At 38.2% G+C, this 26,794-nt stretch overlaps 2 protein-coding genes across 2 annotated transcripts in view; both read right to left on the bottom strand.

Annotated features, from left to right (window-relative positions):
• Nucleotides 1–7,088, bottom strand: part of Smp_003760 (hypothetical protein) — a gene marked incomplete at both ends in the record, with an annotated part of 13,820 nt that extends 6,732 nt beyond the window's left edge. Inside the window, 2 exons of the mRNA XM_018793101.1 lie at nt 6,713–6,833; nt 7,063–7,088. Of these exons, the coding sequence (XP_018647647.1) occupies nt 6,713–6,833; nt 7,063–7,088 (147 nt within the window). The remainder of the gene's footprint in view (nt 1–6,712; nt 6,834–7,062) is intronic.
• A 220-nt stretch (nt 7,089–7,308) lies between these two features.
• Smp_003770 (putative histone h1/h5) lies at nt 7,309–8,011 on the bottom strand (the record flags this gene model as incomplete). The annotated part of the gene is made up of 2 exons (XM_018793100.1): nt 7,309–7,368; nt 7,490–8,011. 2 exons carry the CDS (start codon nt 8,009–8,011, stop codon nt 7,309–7,311), a joined length of 582 nt encoding a protein of 193 aa, XP_018647646.1.
• Nucleotides 8,012–26,794: the final 18,783 nt, after the last annotated feature.

The raw sequence follows: 26,794 nt of genomic DNA, 5'->3' as shown, positions 1-26,794 counted from the left end.
GCCACACCACTCAATTTGTGACTGGAATACTGTCCAGGTGACTAAATCGAAGCATGTGGTTCTTTTCAGGGGGCCATTCCTCGAGCCTTCGACCTAAAGGTCTAATCCACAAACCCGACCGTTGCTGCTACCTTGACGTGGTGGTTGGGCTTGCCTATCATGACTAACCAATAGAGCTATACTGGCTGGAACAATCGTTCCTCAAGGTTCTACCATGCCAGCCAGGTCGGTTGAAGAGCGGTAAGACTAAAAGCAGCAAACTCAAGGCCCGAAGTCGTACGGCTGACTGTACAGAGGTGTGATGGCAGTAAGGTGTTTCCTTCAGACAATCAGCATAACAGCGATGCTGCCTTCCCACAAGGAGGGGAGGGGTTAGAAAAGGTCGACCCTAAAAATGCACACCTCGCCTTATCCCACGGATATCCGTCTCCGGCGGTAAGGTATCAACAGGTACGGAGCTAACACAAAAATTACCCACAAAAAGGTCGTGTGTGACCGACCTCAAGCAGTTGTTCCTTGGGTACTGCGGTCACGCTCTAGGTTACTAGATTCTACTCGAACACTACCAGTCGAGTCAGAGCTTATGTCGAACTGTCATCACAATCGATTACCTCAAGTGGTGTCCGTCAGGGTTGTCCATTTCCCATAATTTTATTCAACTTCGGCATAGGAATGATTTTAGAGATAACACTCTCACTGTCTGACCATTTAAGGGGTTGATCTTTTATTAGGAAGTTCACTTGTCGCCTCAGAATACGCAAATGATATAGTTGTGTTTGTTGAAGACGCTGACAAAATGTATTCTTCTGACTACCTTAAGCAACAATGAAAGGATGTTTGGGATGAGACTCTCATCCTCCAAATGCAAAATGTTTCTTCAGGATTCGCCTGCGTCAGAGTCTGAATTAATGATAAGGAGTGAAGTATTTGAGCGTATCGATTGATTCACTTACCTTGGGAGTTGCATCAGTTCTGGATGTCTGATGAAATCTGAGAACGGATTCAGAACGCTTGAGTGGCCTCTGACAACTTGAGTCACTTGTGTAGTTGGCGAGATATTAATCTCCCAATCAAAGGATGTGAAACATGACCACTAATAATGGAGAATATTCGGTCATGGGTGTCTTCGAAGCACTGCTCATATATTTTGGGACCACCGAGTAGGCTATCCACGTCAGCAACAGGTTACTCAGCAATGAATGGCAAATAGATTGATGAGGTAGTAAATATGTATAAACTGAAGTGGTTTGGACGTACGTTACGTACGCCCGACCACCGCCTACCTCGACGGGCGATGTTGTCTGGTGTAACAAGAAAGAAAACCAAGAAGACCAAACCAAAGCATGCCATCAGTTCATCAAGTCATTAGCAACTGGACGGAGCCATGTTAACAGGTGTAGATTACCTGATTATCGTAAACAACCGTTAGAGACTTTGAGCAACATGGCTCGAAATCGTTTGGAATAATACAGGAGCATCCACTTTTTGTTATACACCGAATTCTAAGCGTCTAAATTCCTCATAAATTTCCTTCATTAGTTTATATGTTTTTGAATCGTATCTTCGACGCCAAATCTTTCCGATTACCACAACTACCGTTGCCACCTCAATTACTCTGAAATTTGGCCTAGCAGTGTCATCTCTCTGTGCTAACGGGGTATGGCAACTTGAACAGATGTACATGCGTACAAGGTTCTACGTTGCGACTGACTGACTGAGGTCCTGTTATGATAGGGAAATCGGATCGAGAGTGGTAGTACTAAAAATAGATCATATTGATCACAAGCGACTCCTATTCTAATTTCCCAATATTTCTTTCACTACCACCAACGATTAGTATCTAGTTTCATCTTTCACAGACAAAACACGTAACAAACTGAGTTTATGAAATGTTTTTCATTGTTACCTGAAAGCATGTTGTAGACTAGATTTTCGACCCCGTAGTGTTTGAACATTGTGTCAGGTAGAATAACAGGCTTCCCTAGCTAAGACTATAAGATTATGTCATCAGTGTACGTTATCGAAACTTTAATGCAGAACCTAACTGAAGCATCCAACACTCCCTAACCACTGTGAAGAACCAGCGCGATTCACTCTTTGAATATCTGAAGAATTTTTGTGAACTAACTGGTATAAAATTAGAATTGAAAGCAGAAGAGGCAGTCCTTGACTGCAATCCACTCGACTTTTACTTGTATATGTCGGAACACAAAAAGTAAGAATCATGCGCCTTTGTCGGTTTCTAGTCTCCAGTCTCTCCCCGAATGATGACAAACCGGACTTCTAATAAAAGCCTTGTCATCCTTTACGAGGCTAACATACTTTGGTGTTTAAATCATCTGTCCTGCTTTGTGACAACTAAGTCAATCTGAGAAATACTTAGGATAGCCTTTTAGCATTACCGAGTAGCAAATAGACAGTGACAAGCATTTGATGCTATTACCGAAAGCAACTGCTTGATTTGAACAAGCATCAGTTTAGAACATAGAGAGAAAAAGTCGTTTAACCCGACGACTGTGAAAACAGACTCGACGATGAACAAAAATGCATATCAGTAGAAACAGAAAAATAACAAAAGGAAAACCTCTTCGAAATTATCTAGAAGATAGGGATGTCAAGAAGAACATAATCAAGAACTTGGTCGACTATGTAGAAGATCTTCATGGTAATTGACTAATGAGCTAAGTAGAGCGTGTGGGTCACCAAACATCGTCTACGAATAACCCTGAACCGCAAGATGATAACCACTTTCGGTAGAAGATAACCTAAATAGATAATTAACTGAAGCTCAGGAGATGCAAACCAGGGTTTCAGACTGGGCAATAGTGTGTTCATTAAACCAATACTGTACGATAAGTCTTGCAGACGCTGCTAAACATAGCAAGCTAACAAAAGTGTTTACCAACGACGAACTCGTTGGGTTTAAACTTCTGGTTGGCCACGTCTTAGGGTCATCACTACCTCACTATGGGGGGAGGAGTGGTCTGTAGAGACAATTAAACCTCCGAAATCAATAGCTCTGTAAGTCCTCGACATTGGATGCCAACCACACTAGTTTTCGTGGACTCACCTAGCTGAAGGCGATTGGTCATGCATCCGCACGAGGACATGAGAGTGGATGCCGTGCTCAACATCCCCTGCAATTACTAGCCAACCGAGATCAGTGTACTCTAGATAGCCTATCAAATATGTCTTTGGACCCCTCGATTCTGACCTTTGATTTCACTAGGTGGGTGCGATTCATAGGCGTTACTGGTTAAAGCGTTGTCAAACTTCAAATACCTATGGCATCTCCACCAACTTCCTTAACTTATGGAATGCATTTGACAAATAGACTGCTGGAGGTAACCTATTCAGAGCCACAAGCTATAAAAAACAGGCATTTGAATCAACAATCACAAGTTAACGTCAGGGATATTATTTTCATTTGATTCTACTGAAAATATACTTCCAAAAACTATACTTACTTCAGCTCATCATCTCCTACCTCAAAACTCATTCAGTGAGTATGCAAGCGACATACCCGATAGATACATGGGCGAATTTCGAGCCATAAAGTTTTTAATGAGGGTTCCTAAAGCTCTAAACGGAAAAAGTAGCTTCAAGATTTGCTGATATCAAAGTTTTGGCTGGCTGTGTAGTCAGATTGTTAATAGACCGTTAACACCGCCCCATTCATTTGACACTTGGTGAGACTTGCCTATTGAGATAAGTATATATCCCGACCGTTGCTGCTACCTTGATGTGGTGGTCGGGCTTGCCTATTGTGATGAACCAATCGAGCTATACTGGCTGGAACAACTGCTCCACAAGATCCTACCATGCCAGACAGGTCAGTTGAAGAACAATTAGACTAAAAGCAGCAAACCCAAGGTCCAATAACGAAGTCCTACTGCTGACTGTACAGAGGTGTGATGGCAGTAAGGTATTTCCTTCAGACAACCAGTATAACAGCGATGCCGCCTTCCCACAAGAAGGGGTGGGGTTAGAAAAGGTCGACCCTAAAAATGCACACCTCACCTTATCCCACGGACTTCCGTCACCGGAGGTAAGGTCCCAACAAGTACGAAGCTAACACAAAAATTACCCACAAAAAGGTCGTGTGTGACCGACCTCAAGAAGTTATTCCTTGGGCACTGCGGTCACGCTCTCAGGTCACTAAGACCTTTTCTACTTCAACTTCCTTTACAGGTACCTCTAGAAGAACCCTTCTACGATGTGGGCAACGGGGAAGTGATAACCGCCCTCATACCTCTAATAACACTCAAGATCATAGAATTCATAATCAATCTCCTTCTTCAATTTCTATTATACCTCCCACCTCGACTTTGGACACTAAACTTCCTCTTTCGGCTTCCTCCCCAAGTGTCATCATGTCCAACGATTCTAGTGAGCAAAACACTGTCCCAGGTCTACTAAAACCTCGCTCCAAACTACACATTGGAGCCTGCACCGTACGCACCCTATGTCAAGTCGGCCAACAGGCTTCCTTGGCTAAGACTCTAGAATCTCGTACTATTGATGTATGCTGTATCTCCGAAACACGCATACAGGATCCTAGTGTGGTCGTTCACTTGACCTCACCTCGCCAAAATGGAGAGCCCACCAGATACACCCTCCGCGTATCTGGCGACCCGATGACTAGTTCTCGTGAACTTGCAGGTGTAGGTATAGCACTTAATACGATGGCAGAACAAGCACTACTAAATTGGATGCCCGTTAACGGTCGCCTGTGTGTTGTTCGGCTAGATGGCTCCGTAAAACTCGGAAGGATACGGACACATGTCATTGCCTTTTCGTCGTTTCCGCCTATGCTCCCACTGACCGCAGCCCGGATGAAAGCTCTCTGAACTTCTTCAAAAAGCTAAGCGCTAAGACACAGTACTCGTAGCGGGTGACTTTAATGGCCAATTAGGTAGCTTGAACGAAACAGAAAGACATTTAGGTGGGTATTTTAGTATCCCGGCTCAGCCAACAGATAATGGTGATCGTCTGTTGCAACTATGCTCAGACAATCACTTATTTATAGCAAACACTAGTTTTAAGCATGGGGAAAAGCATAGTTTAACATGGCGACCACCAGCACCAAACCAACGATGAACTCAATTAGACCGTATTGCCATCAGTCATCGTTGGAGAGTCTCGATAGAAGATTGTCGCTCGTACTGGAATACTTGTTTAGACTCTGACCACGCATTTGTTTGCGCCTCACTGGGCGCAGAAAAACTGCACTAAGAAGAACTATTAAAATTGAACTGGGGGACGAGAAAGCCAAAAGGTTCCAGGTACAACTGAGTTTACATTTAGGTAGTTTTGTAAACGAGGCTGACCCAGATGTTGCTTGGAAAGATATACGAACAGCTGTGGAGACAACAGTAACACCTATTAGTAACTTTAACCAAACGGTTACAAAAAACCAATAGATTTCTCCCAAGTCTATTGCACTGATGGATTCGCGTAAACTCATCCCATCAGGCTCTGGACACGATGAAGAGCGAAAGTAAATCAGAACTTGGTTAACCGAAAGTATACGGAACGATCGTGAGCAGTGGTGGGCAACGAAAGTAGAAATGGTCAGCGGCTGTAGGCAACAGACTAATAAAAGAGACCAGAATTAAGAAGTCAGGTGTAAGTGAAACAATCCCAGAAAAAGATGAGATTTATCTGCTTTCAGCCGAGACGCTTAGAACGATGGGCAGAACACTTTAGAGAAGAGTTTAGTTGGCCTTCAGCTACTCAACAGTTACGCACCATTCCCAAACAGTCTGAATGGAGCATTGAAGTAGATCCTCCGACACTAGCTGAAGTTCAAAAGGTTATAGCTAATCTGAAACAAGGAAGAGCAGCTGGTCCAGTCTTAGCGATTAGGTTGACTAATATTTTAGCTAAAATTTGGGAGTGGACGTAATCCCATCCAACTGGTCACAATCTCCGATTGTCTTAATATACAAGGGGTCAAAATAACGCTGTGATAACCACAGAGGGATTAGTTTAACTAACATAGGATCTAAAATATTAGCTTCAATAGTTAGGACTCGTGAACTGCAAACATGAGAAAATCAGGCTGGCTTCTGACTTGGTCGTGGCTGCATCGACCACATATTCACTATTCGTCAGGTTTTAGAGCACAGACATGCTTATCGGCTTAAAAGAAGCATTTGACTCTGTAGGCCGAGAGGTTCTGTGGCGGTGTCGATCATTGGAAGGTGTGCCTCAGAAGTACATAAACCTTGTGAAGGCTTTTTACTCGAACACTGAGTCATGTCAGGGTTTATGGCGAACTGTCATCTGATTTTACAGCTTCAAGTGGCGTCCGGCAGGGCTGTACACTACTCCCATTTCTGTTTAACTTCATTATAGATCTACTGCTGGAAATAACTTTCTTGTCGACTGAATTTTCGGGCATTGATCTCCTACCAGGAGGTTCACTAGTCGACTTAGAATACGCAGATGAAATAGTCCAGTTTGATAGAGGCGCTACCAAAATGCAGTCTTATCCTCCTCACTCTATGAGCAACTAACCATTATTAGCAAAACATTAGATAAATCATTAGTCAAGCTTGGTTGGGAAGTAAAGAGCTGAAACTTGGTTTGTCCAACCTACAAGGTAACACTGAACACGACGGACCAATAATCACTGAGGCATTAACATAAAGTTCAAAGTGCACTAAACAAAAGTCGTGACAGATTAGTAAATCACATCGAAACATACCTCTAGAACTGCTGAATAATACTGCTTGTTGGGAGGTGCGTTAGCCACATTGATCACATTTTGTTCCTGAGAAGACCAAGCATCATTTCCAACTCGCGAATAGCACTGTTCCAACCAAGACCTGTTGTAAGTGGTCAATAACTTTTGTGAATGACGACGCCTTGACTTCACAAACCAACCGACCAACAACAACGCAACCGATAGCGCCAACAAACTGCCAACCAGACCTAATAATGCAATGACGACACGCCGTGCACCCGAGTACGATACGTATGGAGCTAAAGGAAATCAGACATCAGCTATGAAAGCACATTTATAACAAATATCGCTATGGTAATGAATAATATTACCACAAGGATCTCCCTATCAAACCCATCCAAAAGCCAAAGAAAAAAAACCCCATAATAAACGGATGGCGATACACGTTTATTTATGATGAAGAGATAATGAAGAATAAATAAAATACAATCTGAACAATCAGAAGCGGCATATAGTAGTAGTAAAGGAAATACAGGATGTACATGAAACAAGTATGGAACATATGTACAAGCTAATACGTAACAATAATAAGAATTAACTATAAAAATAATTCACATCTATTTCTTTGCAACTTTCTTCGGAGTCTTCTTTGCCACAGGTTTCTTAGGCTTCACAGTCTATGAGAAAGAAAAGAACAATTTTATGAACTCATATCCGTTGGAGGGGCTTAAGGTTACACATCAAAACATACATGAATAATTATTTGATCATAAAGACTCAAGATATCACTTTACTTACTTTTGGTTTACGTGGAGATTTGGCCTTCTTTGGTTTAGCGGTTGATTTGGGTTTGGTGGCTTTCGGTTTTGAAGCGGCTGGTTTACTAGTTGGATTGGTGGTTGATTTGGGTTTGACAACTTTTGGCTTCTTCGTAGATACTTTCTTTGGAGTAGTTTTTGGTTTTGAAGTCTTAGGACGTGCAACTTTTTTCGGTGTCACAGATTTATCTGCAAGCTTGAAAGATCCAGATGCACCAATTCCTTTAGTGTGGACAAGTTTGCCTGATTTGACACCAGTAACTAAAGCACGACGTAGATGACTTTCTGCACGATCATCAACTTTGTAATTAGTCTTGATATATTTAGCAATAGCTTGACGACTTGACCCACCGCGTTCTTTCAGTTCTTTAAGGGCTTTTTTTATCATATCTCCATATGGAGGATGAATGGATGGTGCTTTTTTTGATTTTGCAGATTTTCTTACCCCAGCAGTTGAAGGGGCAGCAGCTAATGAACCACCACTAACGCCAGAAACAGTCATTGCAAAAACTAGTTAGATAGACAGGTTAGAAATTTTCGTTTAACCTAGTTTAACGTTTATTTATATAATGTATTTTCCTGACCACAATGTAACATAATTCAATCGGAGTGCGTATGTCACTTCTAATACACAGCATAAGCGATGAATACCTCGGTAGGGTGAATAAAAAAGCCTGTAACTTCTGAACAAAAAATCATAAAAATATGGTCAATACATCGTTATAGAGCTAACATTCTGCGCTTTCCGGCAATGTTAAAATTATGAAAATTGGTTAGTAAATCTAGGAGAAAATTAGTGAAGAATCTGATTTTTTTATAGTATTCCTTCGTCTACATCTCTTTGATCATCAATAAATTCCCCCAAAAATAAAAAATTCGTAACTAAATTTTTTATTCTTATAGAGGCCTTTCCTAAGATTACCAAAATAGTAAAAATTGTACGATGAGCTAATGAAATGATAGAAAATTCTTACGAAAACTTAACATATGCTTACAAAAAATTTACCATGGAGACTTTCAATCCTGAAAAGAAATCTTGAATATTTTACAGAATCCTCTGAGGAAAAACGTTCAAAGACAAGAATATTATAGATAACTGTCATAGTAATCTGTGTATATAACCACAAGCTGAAATTCATTCAGGAACCTTAAAATTTCAAGACTGGAATTCAACCTATGATATTATAAGCATATCTTTAAATGTCGATAGTGAATTCAGAGGAAATAGACATTGACTTCAGTAATCTTTTAAGTTTTTCTTATTCATAACATGATAAAGAAGGTATGTCTTAGACAAGAAAGTGTAAAGAACTGTTATTTATGAAAGGATCCTCATAGGGAATCCAAATATATGACATTTCTCTATTATATGATAAAGGCATATAATTTTATTGGAATTTCATGAAGTGAATGAATAAATTACTCTATTTTGATTTAAAAAAGCTTTTGAATAGATTCTAGGAAGTATTTATGGAGATATTTCACAGATTTTTAAGTATAATAAGCAAATAACGTAAGAACTGAATGGTTTGATATTCAGTAACAAGTCATAATGTTTGTATCAAACGAATATGTATGTACATGTACACCTAGATGAAATAACTCTACCTCAATAAGTATCATGAATGAAATATCTTTCCAAAAGAAAACATTGAACTGATGTACTTCATAGTTAACTGAGTTATCCTTAAGAAGATTCACAGTAATCATGGAGCTCAACATTTTCCGAAATTCTTACAAAATCGTTCCAGTTTATTTACATATAAATTAAAATTTACAAACTAGATATAATATAATGCAAATACCCTAGTGGTGTACATTTAGAGTTTTGACTGAGTATATTAGAACGAAACTCCGTCTGTAGCTCCTCCGGGGGCTACTGCCGGTCCCAAACCCGGGTAAAGGAGGAGGGTTGGGCATGGAGTTAGCGACCCCATCCCGTAGAAAACCAACTCGCTAAAAAAACGCTAACCAGAAAAAAAATATTAGAAAGAGATGGATAAATAGGCTCTGGACAATAATTGAGAAGCATAGAAATCTATTCACTTATTTCCCTACATTTTTTGACATATCTCAAAAATAAGTAGAATTGTCTGTTATTCATTTTATGAAACCATTCTCTTCAATGCATTCTAAAAGATTCTTAACAGAGATCATATACAACTATAGAAAATTGTAAGTGGAAATAGTTGACGAATATACTTTTACAAGTCGGTTGTTAACAGTTTATAAGAAAAGAAATACCTGATTTTAAAGATGAATTATTGCAGTTTTTTCCCTAAGAAAATGAAACTGTTGATCTGGTTAGCTATCCTGGGAAGTGTATCGTTATCTTCTTCGAAGTACTCGGCAATAATCGGTGGAATAGTATTTTTACGCTTGATGAACATGATTTTTCAAGTCATTGTGAAAAATGTACAAACCTGTGAGCTTGAAAATATTCTTATCATGTAATAGTCATGTTTAAACACCCAATACATGATAATATGAAATAAATTTGACTGATAGGAATTCAAAAAATTATCTAATAGGTATAAAATAAATCCCTTGTATCTGTGTCTATCGGTTACGTGCTCTGGCGCGAGACTGATAGGTCCTGGGTTCGAATCTCGCGAGACGAGGTCGTGGATGCGCCTTGCTGAGGAGTCGCACAATAGCACAAAACGGCCATCCAGTGCTTCCAGGTTTTCCCTGGTGGTCTAGCTTCAATTAACTCATGATTTCAACCATGAAAATACTGAAATCTCCACAAAACCCCTTCTGATCTATGATAGGAATTCAAAAAATTATCTAATAGGTATAAAATAAATTCTTTCTACCTGTGTCCAAAATATGAGGAAACACTAAGCAGTTACTTGGATTTTGTTTCTTTGAAAAATATCAAGTTCACTATGACATCATATACTCACTGTTCTCAAACGATGAAAGAAATATATAATTTGATTTGGATACTTTTATTTGTGTTATCTGCTCTGATCTTGATGATTTAATTGTTAAGGTTTTCATTATCATTCTGGACAATATAGTCATTGCTTACTTCAGACCTACTTCTACATAAAATAAGCCTTAACAATGTTACTCTGAACATAATAATTTCGAGACGGTGGTGATTATTTATATCTCGAGTGGATGATTTTGGTAAAGTTGTGTTCACTGACTTACGTAGTTCAGTCGTGAAGGATTCATTATCGTCCTCCTAAAAAACATCTTCAATGCTTCTGTTTAAAATTTCTATAGATGACGTAGTTTAGAAAGACAATGAATGGTTTATTATTGAACCACTCAACATAGAGAACTCAATTTCATTAAAAAAAACATTAACACAATAGTTTAGATTAGTGGTAGAGATGAGATCTGAATTTTGCAAAAATCAAAACATGTACCCAGCAAAACTGTTGATATATTCACGCTGAATAAGCTTTGAATATATATGACTATTACCATTTTATTGAAGCATTTATTTACCTAGAAGCCTATTTACCATATGTCAGGATCTATCAGTATAATACTGTCATGTTTATTAAAAAGATTTACCAAAGATATCGAATCAAGATCAATCCTAAATATCAGTTTAACCCAAAATCTGGAAACATATGCTCTCATGTATATCGAAATATTTGTTTAGCTAAATGTCATTGATTTTATGTTACACATTCCCATGAAGTATACACATGTTCACATACAATTTGTCCATATGTGAAAAACGCTGAAAGTAAACAATTACAGTAACTAAGTTTCTCCGTTATATTAGAGTGCACCATCCAAATAAGAACCTTTTTTTAAGAGACTAAATTATGTTAAATTTTTTTTCACAACTCTTTTGTCAGCCTTAAATAATAACCCAGTATAAGATGATACTATTCAAGGTAAGTTAACTTAACTGTCGATCAAATAAACAGAGATAACTAACAATTGGAATAAAAAACAGACTGAAATCTTCAGGTCAGAATCCATTTAACTTTTTAGTGTAAATAATTTTAAACTGATTAGGCTTTTAAAAAATATTGCTGACACATAAATGTGTAGTGACCTGCTTTGTTCGACAAGAACGCGATTGGTATAATAGAAACAATTATTATTATAACCAATTGTACTAGTGATTGTTTTATCGTATTCGTTGTTGTTTGACTGTATCAAAGTCACTTCTCGTTCGGTCGTCCGCCTTGTTTGGTTCGAACTTTCTTACGCTTTGCTCTTATTGCTTGTAATCTTTGGCACGTCTCGGTATTCTTTCGATACCACGAAATCGCCAATAAATATACTTTATCTGGACTAATTACAGTCTTTTGGTTTGCGAGTTATCGAGGGAACCAAGTCGTTTTTGTGCGCGTAATCTCATTGTAGTGGTGATCATAGTCCATCAAGACTCGACTCCATCTATAAATGTATCAAACTGATAATGTCATTTGTAACGTTTTCAATGTTCAATAAGTACCTAGCTGGCACTTGTACTTATCACTTCATTTATTAAGTGAATAAGTGCTGTATACTAAAATGTAATTTTCATTAGATATTTCATTTCAAACTATAACTAACACAATATTTGTATTTTTCATCAGGGAAGTTGGACTACTCTACGATGATCGGTTCACAGAAGACAACTATAGACGACTTCTATCTGTTGAAATGAAATCGTTGATAAATATTCTAGTCTAATCTACAACACTTAATTACCAGATAAACGGAAAAATGACCGAACATTGTTAAATAGAACGCAGTTATTAAATGTTAAACATGTTGAAGATAACGACAGACAAATAAAGCCACTTTTAAAATAAATTCATTGATGAAACCAGATACAATCAGTAACTCCAACCACTAGTTATGACAGTTTTAAAGACATCGACTAGTGAATCTACACCTACTCACTCAACTCATTCCAACAGTTGATGATTTTATGACTGACGCTATGTCTTGGTTTAAATATCCTTGTCATTCATTCAACCTAATCCATCGGCATCAAACACTGGTCATCGATGTAGACAGTGGTTGAGCCTACTATAGATATGTCCTAATCACTTCACTTTTTCCTAACAAGTTATTTATTTATTTTATATTGAAATCTGAAACAATGTACAAATGATTGTAATGAAACATAATTCTTTCAGAGTACCATATTTCTTATGCCAAGTTAACTTGTCGTCAAGAAAAAAAGGAAGTAAACTATCACACAACCTCAATAAACTGTATAGAACTATAGATCGATAAATAAAGTGTTTTACAGGTAGCATTTGTCACAGATTGTTCTCAATCGGGTCACCACTGTAAATCAGGGAAGGTTAGACAACTGTTTCGTTCCAGTGTGTGACTCTTCGGTTGTCTAGTGGTTAAGTGCTGCTTTACAAACCTCAATATCTTGAATTCAAGCCCCTTCGGGTTCGTGAATGCCCAACCATAAATACTTCCGTGGTATGACAAAAATAGCTGTTCACAGCTTCTTATTTTTCAAAAGTTTTCATGTCAAAATACCATCGGCACATTAAAATTAATCCCTTTGAAACCATTTCATTTAAACTGAATTATCTGTCTATTCAAGAGAAAAATTATAATTCAACAAAGCACATACGAATGTTCAGAACTTTCCACTGATTGTTTGAAATCACCTAACATACATAATTATATCAGCAATTCTAGAGTCACTTAGACTGCTGTCTGTATTACAACCTTATCAAAATATTTCAATCAAGAACACTAAGGCCTAGATAATTTGATAAATTATTTACTACTCAGTGATCAATCAGTAATTCAGTCAATGTTGACTCAATAGTAATTAATCAGCTTAATCGATGCACGTGTTAGATTTATCTTTTATAAAAGTCCATTTATACACATAAGTCATAGATCAAATATAAGTAGATATTTTTTATTTCATCAGTTCTTCTGCTTCCCTCTATAGTGAGAGGCTCACGAGTTGAAATGTCTACTACAAGTTTGTAATGAATTATATCATTGTAGATGATTTAGTAACTAAAAAAGGATACCAAAATAACGAATTAGTTATACTGTTCAATTTGTTCAGCAGTACTTAGAACTAAAGAACAGAATATATAATTTAGTACTCGGGTGATTGATTAGTATTATCATAGATAGATTCTAAGAAGTTTTAATTCAAATAGAATCTCCAATAATTCAAGTTGCCACACCATATCTGTACAACGAGATTCTAGAGAGGTACAATTAGTATTAGTAGAAAAGATTAAAGGATAGGCATTATGATTCAAGAAGAAAAATAAATTCTTGGAAAAGAAGAGTATGGGATTTGATATCTAAAGATCTAAGAGGAGAGAAATAACGAATGTAACTGATTTATTGTGATTAATTTTGAGTTACGTCCACCTACATTATCAACCATTGGTCACAATAATCAAGAGTACTCCAACTAGGTAGTTAACATATCAATACTTCTCAGTCCACTAGTTAATGATTTAATAGTCTATTCACTTCATCATCCATCAATCACATAAGGACAAGCACACGAATACACATAATATTTAGTGATAAGTAATTCTACATAATTTTTATAAGACAGGCAGCGACCACGTCATCTAACGTCTATCCAATTAGAGATAAAAATAAATCTGAAATATTGATACACACAGAATGTATATTTACTCAGTTCGAATTCGGTAGAATTTAAGAACGTTAATTTGAATAACCGATCATTGTGAACTTAAAATTTCGAATGACAATAAGCGGCCAGAAATAAAATAGTTGGGTTATTTTTTGCTTTGATGGAACAATTCCACAATATAAATAAATGGGGTTTTGAGGATTGTTGAGTGACATCGAAATCACAAATTGACCTAAGTTAAATGAACATTAACAGCCTGGAAGCATTGGATGGTATTTTCTTCCTAGTATGGAACTCCTCAGCAGTGCACGTCCATGAAACGGCCATCCAGTGCTTCCAGGTTCTGGATGGTTATCTAATTTAAATCAGTTCGTGATTTCAGTGGAATAAAAATAATATTGACCATAATTGTGTGAATACTGAGATTAATAATAGTGATGAGTTACTTTAATTTGGCGGACTATCATGGTAAAGAATGCCTTCCTAAAACAGAAGTAAGAGGTTAGAAAAGATCACCTCTTAAAACAGTAAATCACATTTTGCCCCACAGATATCAATCTCCGGTAGTAAGGCCTTTAAAGTACAGAGTCAAGACATCTCAAAAATACACATAGGAAAGTCATGTGTGACCGGTCTTAGACAGTTGTCCATTCGACACTGCAATGATCCATGGTTGTCAGGACTAACCTTAACCTAGCTTCATTTCCAGATCATTCACGAAGAAGAAATAGTCCTCCACAGTGTGAGCACTCGGGAAATGACAACCACCTACATACCTCTAGCAGCATGAGCTCAGTTACTGACCAGACACACAGATAAGTTTCTGTTTGTCACTAATGAGTCTCATTAAAGGTTAGAAATATATGTGCTCGCAGCGAAACTAGGTTCAATCCCTAGTAAGTATGAGAATAATCGAAACTGAGGATCATTTTATCTACAGGGACGATACATCCATATATAGTGTTTCGATGGCTTTTAATGGTCTCGCTATCAGTTTGTGTTAGGGGATCGAAAGTATTCCTCATAAAAGTCTAGAGGAGCCCCGAAGACGCTGGGAAACATTTTATTTAATGAGCGTTGAACAGAAGTATCTCATACACATTTAAAAAGTGAAAAGTCACGTGTCACATTTCTGATTGGATGATTACCTATTCTGCTAATGTGTTTAGTACGGTTCCATAAACTTCTAAAAGTTCAAGGTCATTTGAAATCTTATAGGTACCCTCGATTTTCTGAATATAAACTAGCCTTGGAGTAAAGCGTTCTTTCTACCCTTCTGGTCATTTCTCTTGTGTCCAAGTAGTTTTGCTGATTCAACCTGTAGTTAGTAGAGCTCAGGAAACTGATTCAAGCGTTCAATTAACAGGCTTATTAGTTTGTCGATAAAACTTTATTTAAATTTGACATTGGAAACGTGGCAAATTTATTCATAATCATAATCACCTGAGCAAACATCAAAATCATGTATTAAAATGGTTTCTTTTCAATTTAATAGCCACTGCCATCACGGCAACCAGGTATGATATACCACTAGATATTTTCAGGGTCTTATTAATAAACACCAGTTTACAAGAGAAATTGGTAATATAGCTGAATTATCAAGTATATATCTCATCACCACCGGTCATCACGTAAATATACACACAGTTTACCTTGTATTTATTTTTCTTTGAAGCAAAACTATACAGAATAAATAGGAATTTTTAAACAGTCTTTTATATCAGTTTGACCATCGAAGTTATTTAAAAGCCGAATATATAATATTGTATGTATTTCTGTTTTCCTGTTGTTGATATTCAGGACTGAATTTTGATAAGCTTCTGTTGGCAAATGCGTATCCTGAGATATTATGAACGTCGACGGAATCCACAAGAGAGCTTCATTTCTCACATGATTACAGATTCGTCTTACTAACGAATATCAAACAGTACGAAGCCTAGGTTTTCAGTTTCCTATTGACTACCACCAACCATCTATTATCATTAAAAGACATTCATATTATCGAATTCCAATTAAATCTGCACTCTGAAGTCAAATTAAAAAAACCATGATCGTGTGGTAAACACACTATTAATTTATCTGAATCAGTTATTTTATCCTACAAAAGTCACGAAAACAATACCTATCCAGCCAAAAAATTAATAACAGGTCGTTTGATGAGCTTCAAATAGTCTCATATTTGATAAAGGGATTTTGTGGAGATTGATTTGTTTCGTAGGTGGTATTCGTCACGGATTAGCTTATTTGGAGTATCTAATGTGAAACCAGAGTATAATGGGCAGTTATTACGTTCTGGTATGTTAGTTTGCAGCAGTCAAGACTCACAACAACATCAGAGATCAAACCTAAGACAATTAGGCCTCTCAATCAAGACAACCAATGGATTTTCGAGTTCTTATTCATTAGTGCATAAACCCCACTAGTAATCCCCCCACTCTATCAGGTTTGAGATAGTTTTCCACCGCAGTTAGTAGGAAATGGTTGCACAATAGACCGTTCGATGCTCTATCAGTGATCTATTGGTTAAGTGTTCTCACACGAGACCGAGTGTCCTGGTTTCGATACACCTTAATGGGTTCATTGAGGCGCACTGTTGAGGGGTCCAACACTATGGTGAGAGAACTGTCTAGTGCTCCCTGGTTTTCAATGGCAGTCTAAGACCATTCCACTATGTAAACGAAGAAAATTCTTTTTATCTTCAAATGAAGCGAAAAAAGATTCACTCCAAACACCATACTGACATAAACCTGAAAAGCACTAAATGCCATTAAGCAGTGAGTAATAGCTGTGTACAAGTACGAGAATTGTCAGTAGTACGTATACATGATACCTCCAAAGAATAGAATAACTCAAGACCTAACAACCACATATTTACTAGTAACTGATTCTAAAAACTCCTAAGGTTCTATCGAGAATTTATAAGTGATAGAATTCAATCCTATTAGAATTAATAATGGTAAACTAATATTACGAATCCACTGCAGTTAGAAATATTAACCTTTGGAAGCCAATTCAGTAGGTCTCACTGCTAGACCTGACAATTATGAGTTTGATGCTAAGCTGGATCTTGTGCAGCTACTGCTGATGAGTCCTATATTGGGACAAACATCAGTCGAGTGATTCTTCGAATTTTGGTGGTTATCTTCGAGTTATGCGATATTCACAAATTTAACATTCTAATATTACATCATAATCCATTTCATTATTACAGTGTAATTAATTCAATGAATTAGGCAATTATGAATTCATGTGCAGTAATCATGCATTATACAGTATACAGCATTATACAGTAATTTAAATGGTTAATAGAGATTACCACACATTAAAGTTGGTTTCTAAGTTATGAGTTGAAACTAAGTAAATTGTCAATGGGAATCAAGAAGTTTTGAGCAACTGTTTATTTTTATTTTGAAACAACTAACCAACAAATACCTACGATCCTAAAAAGGTGATATTCGGAATATTTACATTTCATGACTAGTATGATATCACTCACTTAATCAATCAATCACTCACTCACTCAAATAGCTAATTACAATCCATTTGTCTACAAATTTCTAATCTAGTCAACTTATAATGTAACGTAATCTTCATAGAATGTGACTATTTCGCTCTCAATATAGTTTTCTTCACAGATAATGGTTTTCTGTTAGAGCCTCAATGGTACTACGTCTTGCATTTGGTAATTCATTCTATTGACGATACTATTCTCGCTCATATTAAAAGCAAGACAATTTACACTATTATTATTATTACTATTATTATTATTATTATTATTATTATTTACTACGTCGCTTTTTCACTCCCTTTATTCCCAAATTGTATATCCTTCCTTTCCAACTTATGCAGTAGCTCGCCCATGGTGGAAACTCTGTCCTATCTAAACGATCTCCAGTCACTGTCTGGTTGAAAGTGAATGTTTCCACCGATTATGAATACTGAAGCAGTCTTTCTGAAACCACGTACGCCGTTCAAGCTGGCTTTCTTCAACGTTCACACACTAATGCAGATCGGACAACAGATGGGGCTGGCTATGTCTTTAAAAAGTCTTAATGTTGATGTTTGCTGTCTATCCGAGACCCGTATTCAAGACTCTAGTGAAGTACTACAAATTCGCTCTCCATCTGTCGCCTCGAAAAGCTTGTTCCACGTGCGCTTATCCGGGGACCCTGTGGCATCTTCGTCTGGTCTTGCAGGCGTTGGTGTTGCACTAAGCGCTAGGGCTGAGGCAGCACTAATCGATTGGATCCCCATTAACAGTCGGTTATGTGCTGTTAGATTAGAAAGTTCCATTAAAGTGAGAAGAAACCGGCGTGAGAAACGGTGTTTTTTCGTCATCTCCGCCTATGCTCCGACAGATTGCAGCCCGGATGCAATCAAGGATGAGTTTTACCATCAGTTAACAGTTCTTCTCCAGAAAGCGCGTTCGACAGATATTGTAGTATTAGCTGGAGACTTGAATGCTCAGGTCGGGCGTCTAGGCACAGAAGAGAGTCGTCTAGGTGGCCGATGGGGACTTGTTGGTCTCAGGACAGATAACGGGGACCGTTTGCTGCAACTGTACACAGACCACAACCTGTTTCTGGCCAGCACTAACTTCCGGCACAGTCATCACCGGTGTGCCACCTGGCGTCCCCCCTCTGCATCCCAAGCCTGGACTCAGATTGATCACATCGCGATCAGCTACCGCTGGCGTGGTTGTGTACAAGACTGCCGCTCCTTTTGGAGTACCTGTCTGGAGTCTGATCATGCCCTGGTCTGCGCCAATCTCACCTTACTTTTCAGTGGCCGAAGGATTGACCACCACCAACGGATCGATGTTAGTAAACTGGCTGCTACTTCTGTTGCAAGTAAGTATCGAGCGGAGCTAGCCTCTAGGCTAGCTACCATCCCACCGAAAAGTATAGATGAGCATTGGTTGCATCTGCACGACTCCATGAAAATGGCGAGTAAAGCCGCTTGCGGCTTCGCGAAACGTCCCGCTTACAAGCACTGGGTTTCTTATGGCTCCTTACAACTGATGGAAGCCCGTCGGTCTACTCCGGGTGACCGTGAGTTTGACCACAAACGAAGGCTGTTACGTAATGAAATCGGGCAAAGCTTGCGTAAGGACCGAGAAGCCTGGTGGTCGGAGCGTGCTAATGAGATGGAAGCAGAAGCTGCATCTGGTAACTGCCGGAAGCTCTTCCAACTCATCCGAGCCACTGGCAGCAAGAAGTCTGGTGTGAGTGAAACAATCTACGAGGATGACGGGATGCCAATCACTAACATCTCTCGACGTCTTGGACGATGGGCGGAATTCTTCGAAGGGCAGTTCAACTGGCCTGCTGCTCCGGCAACATCAACCTGTTTGTCCTGCCCCCCATGGCCGGTGACGACTGATCCACCAAACGAGGCGGAAGTCCACAAGGAACTCCAACTCTTGGAGCGCTACAAATCACCGGGCCCAGATGACTTACCTCCGGCTCTTTTTAAAGATGGTGGTGACTTTCTGGCTAAGGAACTGACGGTGTTGTTTGCAAAGGTTTGGGAGCAAGAAAGTGTTCCAACATCATGGAATGAGTCGATAGTCGTCCCTATCTTTAAAAAGGGTTCACGTTGTTCCTGCAATAACTATCGGGGGATAAGTCTACTTCCGATTGCGTCCAAACTATTGGCTTCTGTCATTCTTCGTAGGTTGTTTAAAACCCGAGAACGATTGACTCGCGAGGAGCAGGCTGGTTTTCGTTCTGGTCGAGGATGCATTGATCACATCTTCACCCTCCGCCAAATGTTAGAACACCGTCATACTTATCGCAGGCCAACAATCGTAGTGTTTCTTGATATCAGGGCGGCCTTCGATTCGTTGGACAGGACTGTTCTCTGGGATTGTCTATTGAAGAAGGGTGTGCCTGAGAAGTTCATTAACATCTTAAAGGCCCTGTATACGAACAACTCAGGCAGAGTGAGGGCATACAACCACCTTTCTTCCTTGTTCCATTCGAGCAGTGGGGTTAGGCAGGGTTGCCCGATCTCACCATTCCTCTTCAACTTTGCTATCGACGACATCCTGGAAACAGCTCTGATGGATGTAAGTAATGGCGGTGTGGATATGTTGCCTGGAGAACGACTTCTCGACCTCGAGTATGCGGATGATATTGTCTTACTGTGCGATAATGCCCAAGGCATGCAATCCGCACTTAATCAGTTGGCAATCAGTGTCCGCAGGTACGGCATGTGCTTTGCACCCTCCAAGTGCAAAGTACTCCTACAAGACTGGCAGGATTCTCATCCTGTACTCACCCTGGATGGTGAGCAGATTGAAGTAGTTGAGAAGTTCGTGTATCTAGGTAGCTATATAAGTGCTGGTGGTGGCGTGAGTGATGAGATTGATGTACGTATAATGAAAGCCAGAGCGGCTTATGCCAATCTGGGCCATCCGAAGGATTGCTGACATACAGTGGCAACACCATGTTAGTAATGCAGAGGTCCGGCATCGTGTGTCCGGGTGCAGAGACAATAATTCAATTGGTGTCACCATCTTGAAACACCGACTTCGGTGGCTTGGACATGTTTTACGAATGTCGTCCCAGAGACTTCCACGTCGTGCATTATTTGCCGACTCTGGGACTGGTTGGAAAAAGCGGAGAGGAAGTCAGTGTATGACATGGTGTCGTGGCATGAAAGAAAGCTGCAAAGGGCTGGCTTCTGTTGGCCCTTCACGACTCCCTGGCTGGGGTCTGAGAGATGGTGCAACACAGTGGCTAGAGACGTTATCAGATATGGCTCAGAATAGAAGCCAATGGCGGTCCTGCTGTAACCTTCTTCTACTTTCTTCATAAAGAGTGGCTATAACTTTCCTAACTGAGAGAGCTCTTCTGGTTGTACATTTCAGTCCGCCTTATCTTTTCATCCCTTCTCTACCTACTTTCATTATTTTGTGTAGTGCATATGTATCTGGTGCCCTTTTCTACCAATATATATGTGTTTAAATAAATAAATTCATTCAAACAATTCATCATGTCCAAGCATTTTTTCCAGCTGAGAAATTAGTACTTTAACAATTCGAATTTTCTGTTCAACAGTTCAATGGTTAGTAATAATTACATAAGTTCATAAAAGTACAACAAACAATTAATCGATAACAATACAATGGTGGTATTACTAGTTGTAATAATAGTGTTAGTAACCATTGTAATGTTGTAATGCTGATATTAGCAAAGGAATATAATCAAATTTCTTATCAAAATGGAGGATTATATTGAATTTTCATGTAGAAACAAGGTTAAGTCTCTACTATCTACTGAATGTGATTCACTAAACATAATTTTTAAACCACTCTTGTAATATGTTTATAATATTGTGATCTAGAAAATGGGTTCAATTGAGTACACTTTTAGAAGCATTACAGTGGAACATATCGAGGCCAAAAAAATCTCTATGAATCGTTTCGTTCATGATTTTAAGAATAATAAATTTCTTCTCTAATTAAATGGACAATCTGTAATGTAAGCAAAGATGGATAGTGGCTAGCAGTGGAATCCAGTTTGACGCGCGTTTCGTCCTATTTGGGATTCGTCAGCTGGATGTACCTGCATCTGAGTTGATGTTCACTCTGATACTCGAACCCAGTACCTTTCGCTTCAAACGCCATCGCGTTATCCGCTTGGTCTCAGGGTGAACATCAACTCTGAGATACAGGTACATCCAGCTGACGAGTCCCAGGTAGGACGAAACGCGCGTCAAACTGGATTCCACTGCTAGCCACTATCCATATTTGCTTACCATGCTTATGAATTTAGGCTATATCGAGGCAATACGCACAGTGTGCACATATGCCAATAAGAGACTGACCAGTTTCAGTTCTAAACATCAATGGGAAGATTCAAACAAACAATTCTAAGTTGAATTTAAAAACTGTAATATAGTTAATGTGAATTAGTAAGCATTCTGGTAATTAACAGGTTACTTATTACAAGTACAGAGAGAAACTATCCTATTATTCATGTGTGTATTTTCCTATTGTTGATTATTCAGAAATGAATTTCGATTCGTATCTCTGATATCGTTTGTAGTGGAAAGTTTTTAGCGTACTTTTTGAATTGAATCTATTACTGGGATCCATAACATGTATTTCCTTTCTACTTAGGACTTTTCAAATAAATGTACCTATATCCCAGTGTTTATTATCACGCTGACACTCGAACCCAATAACGACCGGTTTAAACACCAATATGTTTTCTACTGAGCTGCTCAGTACAAATGGTCATTGATTTTATTCCACGTGTTGATATCTACTGTTCGTAACCATTTTATGTTCCCACTGTCACTATTAGAATGACCGAAGTCTTAGGTGTGGATTTTAAGTTTCAGTGAAGATATAAACACTGGGATCCAGAACCATCTAACTAACTACTAGCAATATTTATACATTTGCTCGGACTGAACATATGCCAACAGAAATTGATCAAATAATATCCAACCACTCAAAACAAATCGAGTAAAAGAATATTCTTACCAGTACCCTATTTGCTGAATATCAAGTGTTTATCAATGTGTTACTTAATATTTACTCAACATTCATATATGTAACTTTTTGGTAAATAATTTAAGACTCCGAGGAACTGAACACAAATTAAGCAATTTACAACCTGGACAGTACAGTTCAACTTATCAGTGTAATAAAAAATTTATACAAGTCTCTGATAGATCAATAAAACTAGTGATTATGTGAAGAGGTCGTAGACTGATGACGAAACTCTATTATTAAACTTTGTTAAATGATTAATTATTTAAATGAATGATGTTTACTGAAGATATTTTTAAGAAAAATTATAAGTGTAATTACCTCTTGAAATTAGTCAAGTGCATCGAGTGTAAGACAATTATCCATCTCCGGTAATGAAAGGTGGTTGAAAAATATCTTGAATTGATGAAGGTTAGATATGTGGATAATTTAATCCCGGTTCATCGGTCTAAAGATTAAGCATTCGCACACGAGACAGTAGATTCTAGGTTTGATCTCCCATAGTGGGGTCGCCGGTATGCACTTTCGAAAGGTCCTATGCTGGGGTGAAACATCTTTCTAGTGCTTTCTGGTTTTCAGTGCATGTCTAACCCAGGTTGGTTCATGATACCGATAATAAAGAAAATGTAGAATTCATTTATTGATCAATCATTCAACAAAATAAAGCAATTCTATTCCATTGAACACCATAGTCAACTCTAGTCTTGTTCTTTTCTTTTCAGTGTCATTATTTGAAAATTAGTTACAAAGTCCAGCGAATAGGCCTAAATGGGGCTATAGATCGGAAATCCGTTTACGGTCAATGCTTTAACATTTATCAATTCAATCATAGTCTTTGTATTCAAAGACAACTTACACACATAATTCATTCGCTAGTTATTCTTAATTTTGTGCATTGTGTTCGTCACAGACTAACCTCATTTTCGGTTCTATTAAAAACCAGATATCGTTAAACAGTTGTTTGGTCCGTGTATACGACTCCTCAGTATTAACCACACATGATCCCACCGGAGATCAATTCAGAACTGTTAATTCTTAAAACGCAATTGTTAAAATCACTTAGTCAGAATCTTATGGTACAATTCCGATTTCGACCAATTTGAGATAGAGGCAATCATTCAATGCCACTGGTGACAACTATTTCACCACCAACATGTCTGAACTCCACCAATCACTACGAGAAATTCTAAAAGCTCACTTTATTTCCTAGTATGTGCCATTGATGTTGCCTAGAAAAGCAATGAATTCATCATGATTAAATCATCCAACTTAGAGAACACAATACCTTCAAAATATAAAAAAATCTATCGACTGAAGTCTCTAATGCTCCGTCTACTCTAGTTATAAATAATACTCTAACTGGGTGTTAATCCAAAATCTAAACAAACATTAAACTTAACTTATTTACAAAAATTACTCATATTGTTAGAAATGATATCCTAACTAATGACTAGCTTAGAGAGGAAACCCTATTAAATTTCAATCAGAAGCAATGACCAAGTGGAACCCAACCACGTAGGGCATGAAATAGATATCGCTTACGACATCGATTATTAGTTGGGGTATATATCACAAAATGAGGCAAGTTAGAATTCGTGGATAAACGAAAAACAGCACAGTTGTTAATCTTCGTCATCTTTACTGTGAAAGCTAAAAATCTTAGACTCGACCCGATGCAGAAGCTTGGACGAATACCATTAAGTAGTTCTAAACTAGGTTAAAATATCTATTCAATTCTCTGTCATTTTCAATGACTTTCCATTGCTATGTACTTTGTAATCAGTTCTTTAGTTGAATATAAGTTACCACTACTTCAGAGTAATTTGTTCCCATGAAAAACAACGACAAACTGAGTTTTACCATAGAGAATATTTTTTGGATGGATAATTTTTAATTATGTTATAACCTGTACAGAACTAGTACGTAGTACCCTTATCCTCTAATGTTCACTAATTTACCGGATGATATCGTTTTGCAAGAATGAAGTTCGCGTATTCATTCACTATTTGTTGATAGCTTATGTTAAACAAATGGATGGAACCGTAAAAATACTACTGCTACCATACAGACATATATGTACACATGTATACCATTACTTCTGCAGAATACTTTGCTGTCAAAATGTTCAGTGAAGAAAAATAGATCAAAGAATCAAATCTATGCTTATATGGATTAATTATGTTATGAATAAGATCATATATATATAGCACTTATAAGCCTAATTAGTTTTATTATTAATTCCTGTACAAACACATTTTTATTAAACAATACGAAAAAAACGGATCGATTTTTCTGTACATTAGTTTATAGTTCACGTGTGTATGTATTTGTGGATGTGTATATGTATACGAACGAGTGTATATTCTCATGCGTTCATGTACACACGTATTTATGCAAGGTAACATTAATACTGCTATCAAGTGAAAAGATACATAATGCAATGGAAAAAAAAGGTTGGAACTGTTCAGGGCTGTTCAAAAATATTTAATCAATTTTCATGATCTTGGTCAAGTTTCATTAGTTAGTCAGTCAGTGAACAGCTAAGTAGAATAGACCATAAAGAAAGGATTGTCGGGCTAAATCTGAGTTTACCAATTGGTTTATTGATTTACTTATTTTTTGTAAAACAAACCTATATTATCATTATTTTTAGGAGTCCCTTGATAACTTTTAATCATGGGTCTGTGTTTATATATGTATTGTTCTATTTCATAGACAACCTGTCGCTGAAATTTTGACCACCTTTTTTTCAACAGACGAAATGACCTTCTGTGATGTTAGAGGTATGAGCGTGATTTTCAATTCCCGGTTGACCTACACTATATACAGATATTTCGTCTTAAGGGAACTGAAAAGGAATCTAAATTAGTGGTGGTCTTGGCTTCATGCGAGCGTGACCTCAGACTCTAAGGAACAAGTGTTTGAAGCTGGCCATAATCAGGCCGTTTGAGGAAAGGTCCTGATGTGTTAGATTAGTGCTTCAAATTAGCTTACCAATAAAGTCAGAGATCCGTAGCGTAACGTGAGGTTTGAAATTTCTAGGGTCAACTTTTTCTAACCCAACCGTTCTATGGTGAGAAGGCGGAATAGTTTAAGATGTTGGTTCACTGAGGGAAACACCTTAGTGCTACCACATCCCTCTACAGTCAATAGTAAATACGACTTTGCCCTCTGGATTCTTTTCCAAATAACGAACACTTTGTTAGACTAGAAAACAATATTATTATACCAGAAGTTCCGGAGTTAGACGAATTTATGTACATTGATGGAAATGACAAACAAAATCTTTGATGACGAATTATGAGAAGGACAATTTGCCGTTACGATTATTTCCATCAGTTATTTTCTAATATCTAACTATCAGTTATTGTATCCTGAGATGATGAGAGCACTGATATAACTATAAAGTATTGAGTATTCAGATACATAACTCCGCCTGTAGCTCCTCCAGGGGCTACTGCCGGTCCCAAGCCCGGGTAAAGGAGGAGGGTTGGGCATGGGGTTAGCGACCCCATCCCGTAGAAAATCAACTCGCTAAAAAAACGCTAACCAGAAAAAATCATTCAAACCATTCAAACTCTGCCCTGGGAGTAGAAGGAAAAATGACGTCTCATGATGAAAGCCGAGTTCCTTCGGAAGTCATGAGGCCGATGCACCTTCTTACAACCAGAGCGACAATTTTTATAGGTACATGGAATGTCCGGACAATGTGGGAGACCGGCAGAGTCTTCCAAATTTCTGCGGAAATGAGGAAATACAACCTGGAAGTGCTTGGAATCAGTGAAACACATTGGACGCAGGTTGGACAACAACGACTGTCTTCAGGGGAACTTCTGTTATACTCCGGTCATGAAGAAGAAAATGCCCCACATACACAAGGAGTGGCACTGATACTGTCTAGAAAAGCACAAAATGCACTTATAGGATGGGAATCTCATGGACCGAGGATCATCAAGGCCTCCTTCAAAACAAAGAGAGAGGGCATTACAATGAACATCATCCAATGCTATGCGCCGACCAACGACTACGATGAAGACGCTAAAAACCAATTCTACGATAGGCTGCAGTCAATCTTCGAGAAGTGCCCAACCAAGGACCTGACCATTCTAATGGGAGATTTCAATGCCAAGGTTGGAAAGGACAACACTGGATACGAAGACGTCATGGGACAACATGGACTGGGAGGAAGGAACGAAAACGGTGAGAGA

Source organism: Schistosoma mansoni, chromosome 1 (genome assembly GCF_000237925.1).
Source record: "Schistosoma mansoni strain Puerto Rico chromosome 1, complete genome".
Classification (NCBI taxonomy): domain Eukaryota; kingdom Metazoa; phylum Platyhelminthes; class Trematoda; order Strigeidida; family Schistosomatidae; genus Schistosoma; species Schistosoma mansoni.
This window is presented reverse-complemented; position numbering and strand designations above follow the sequence as displayed.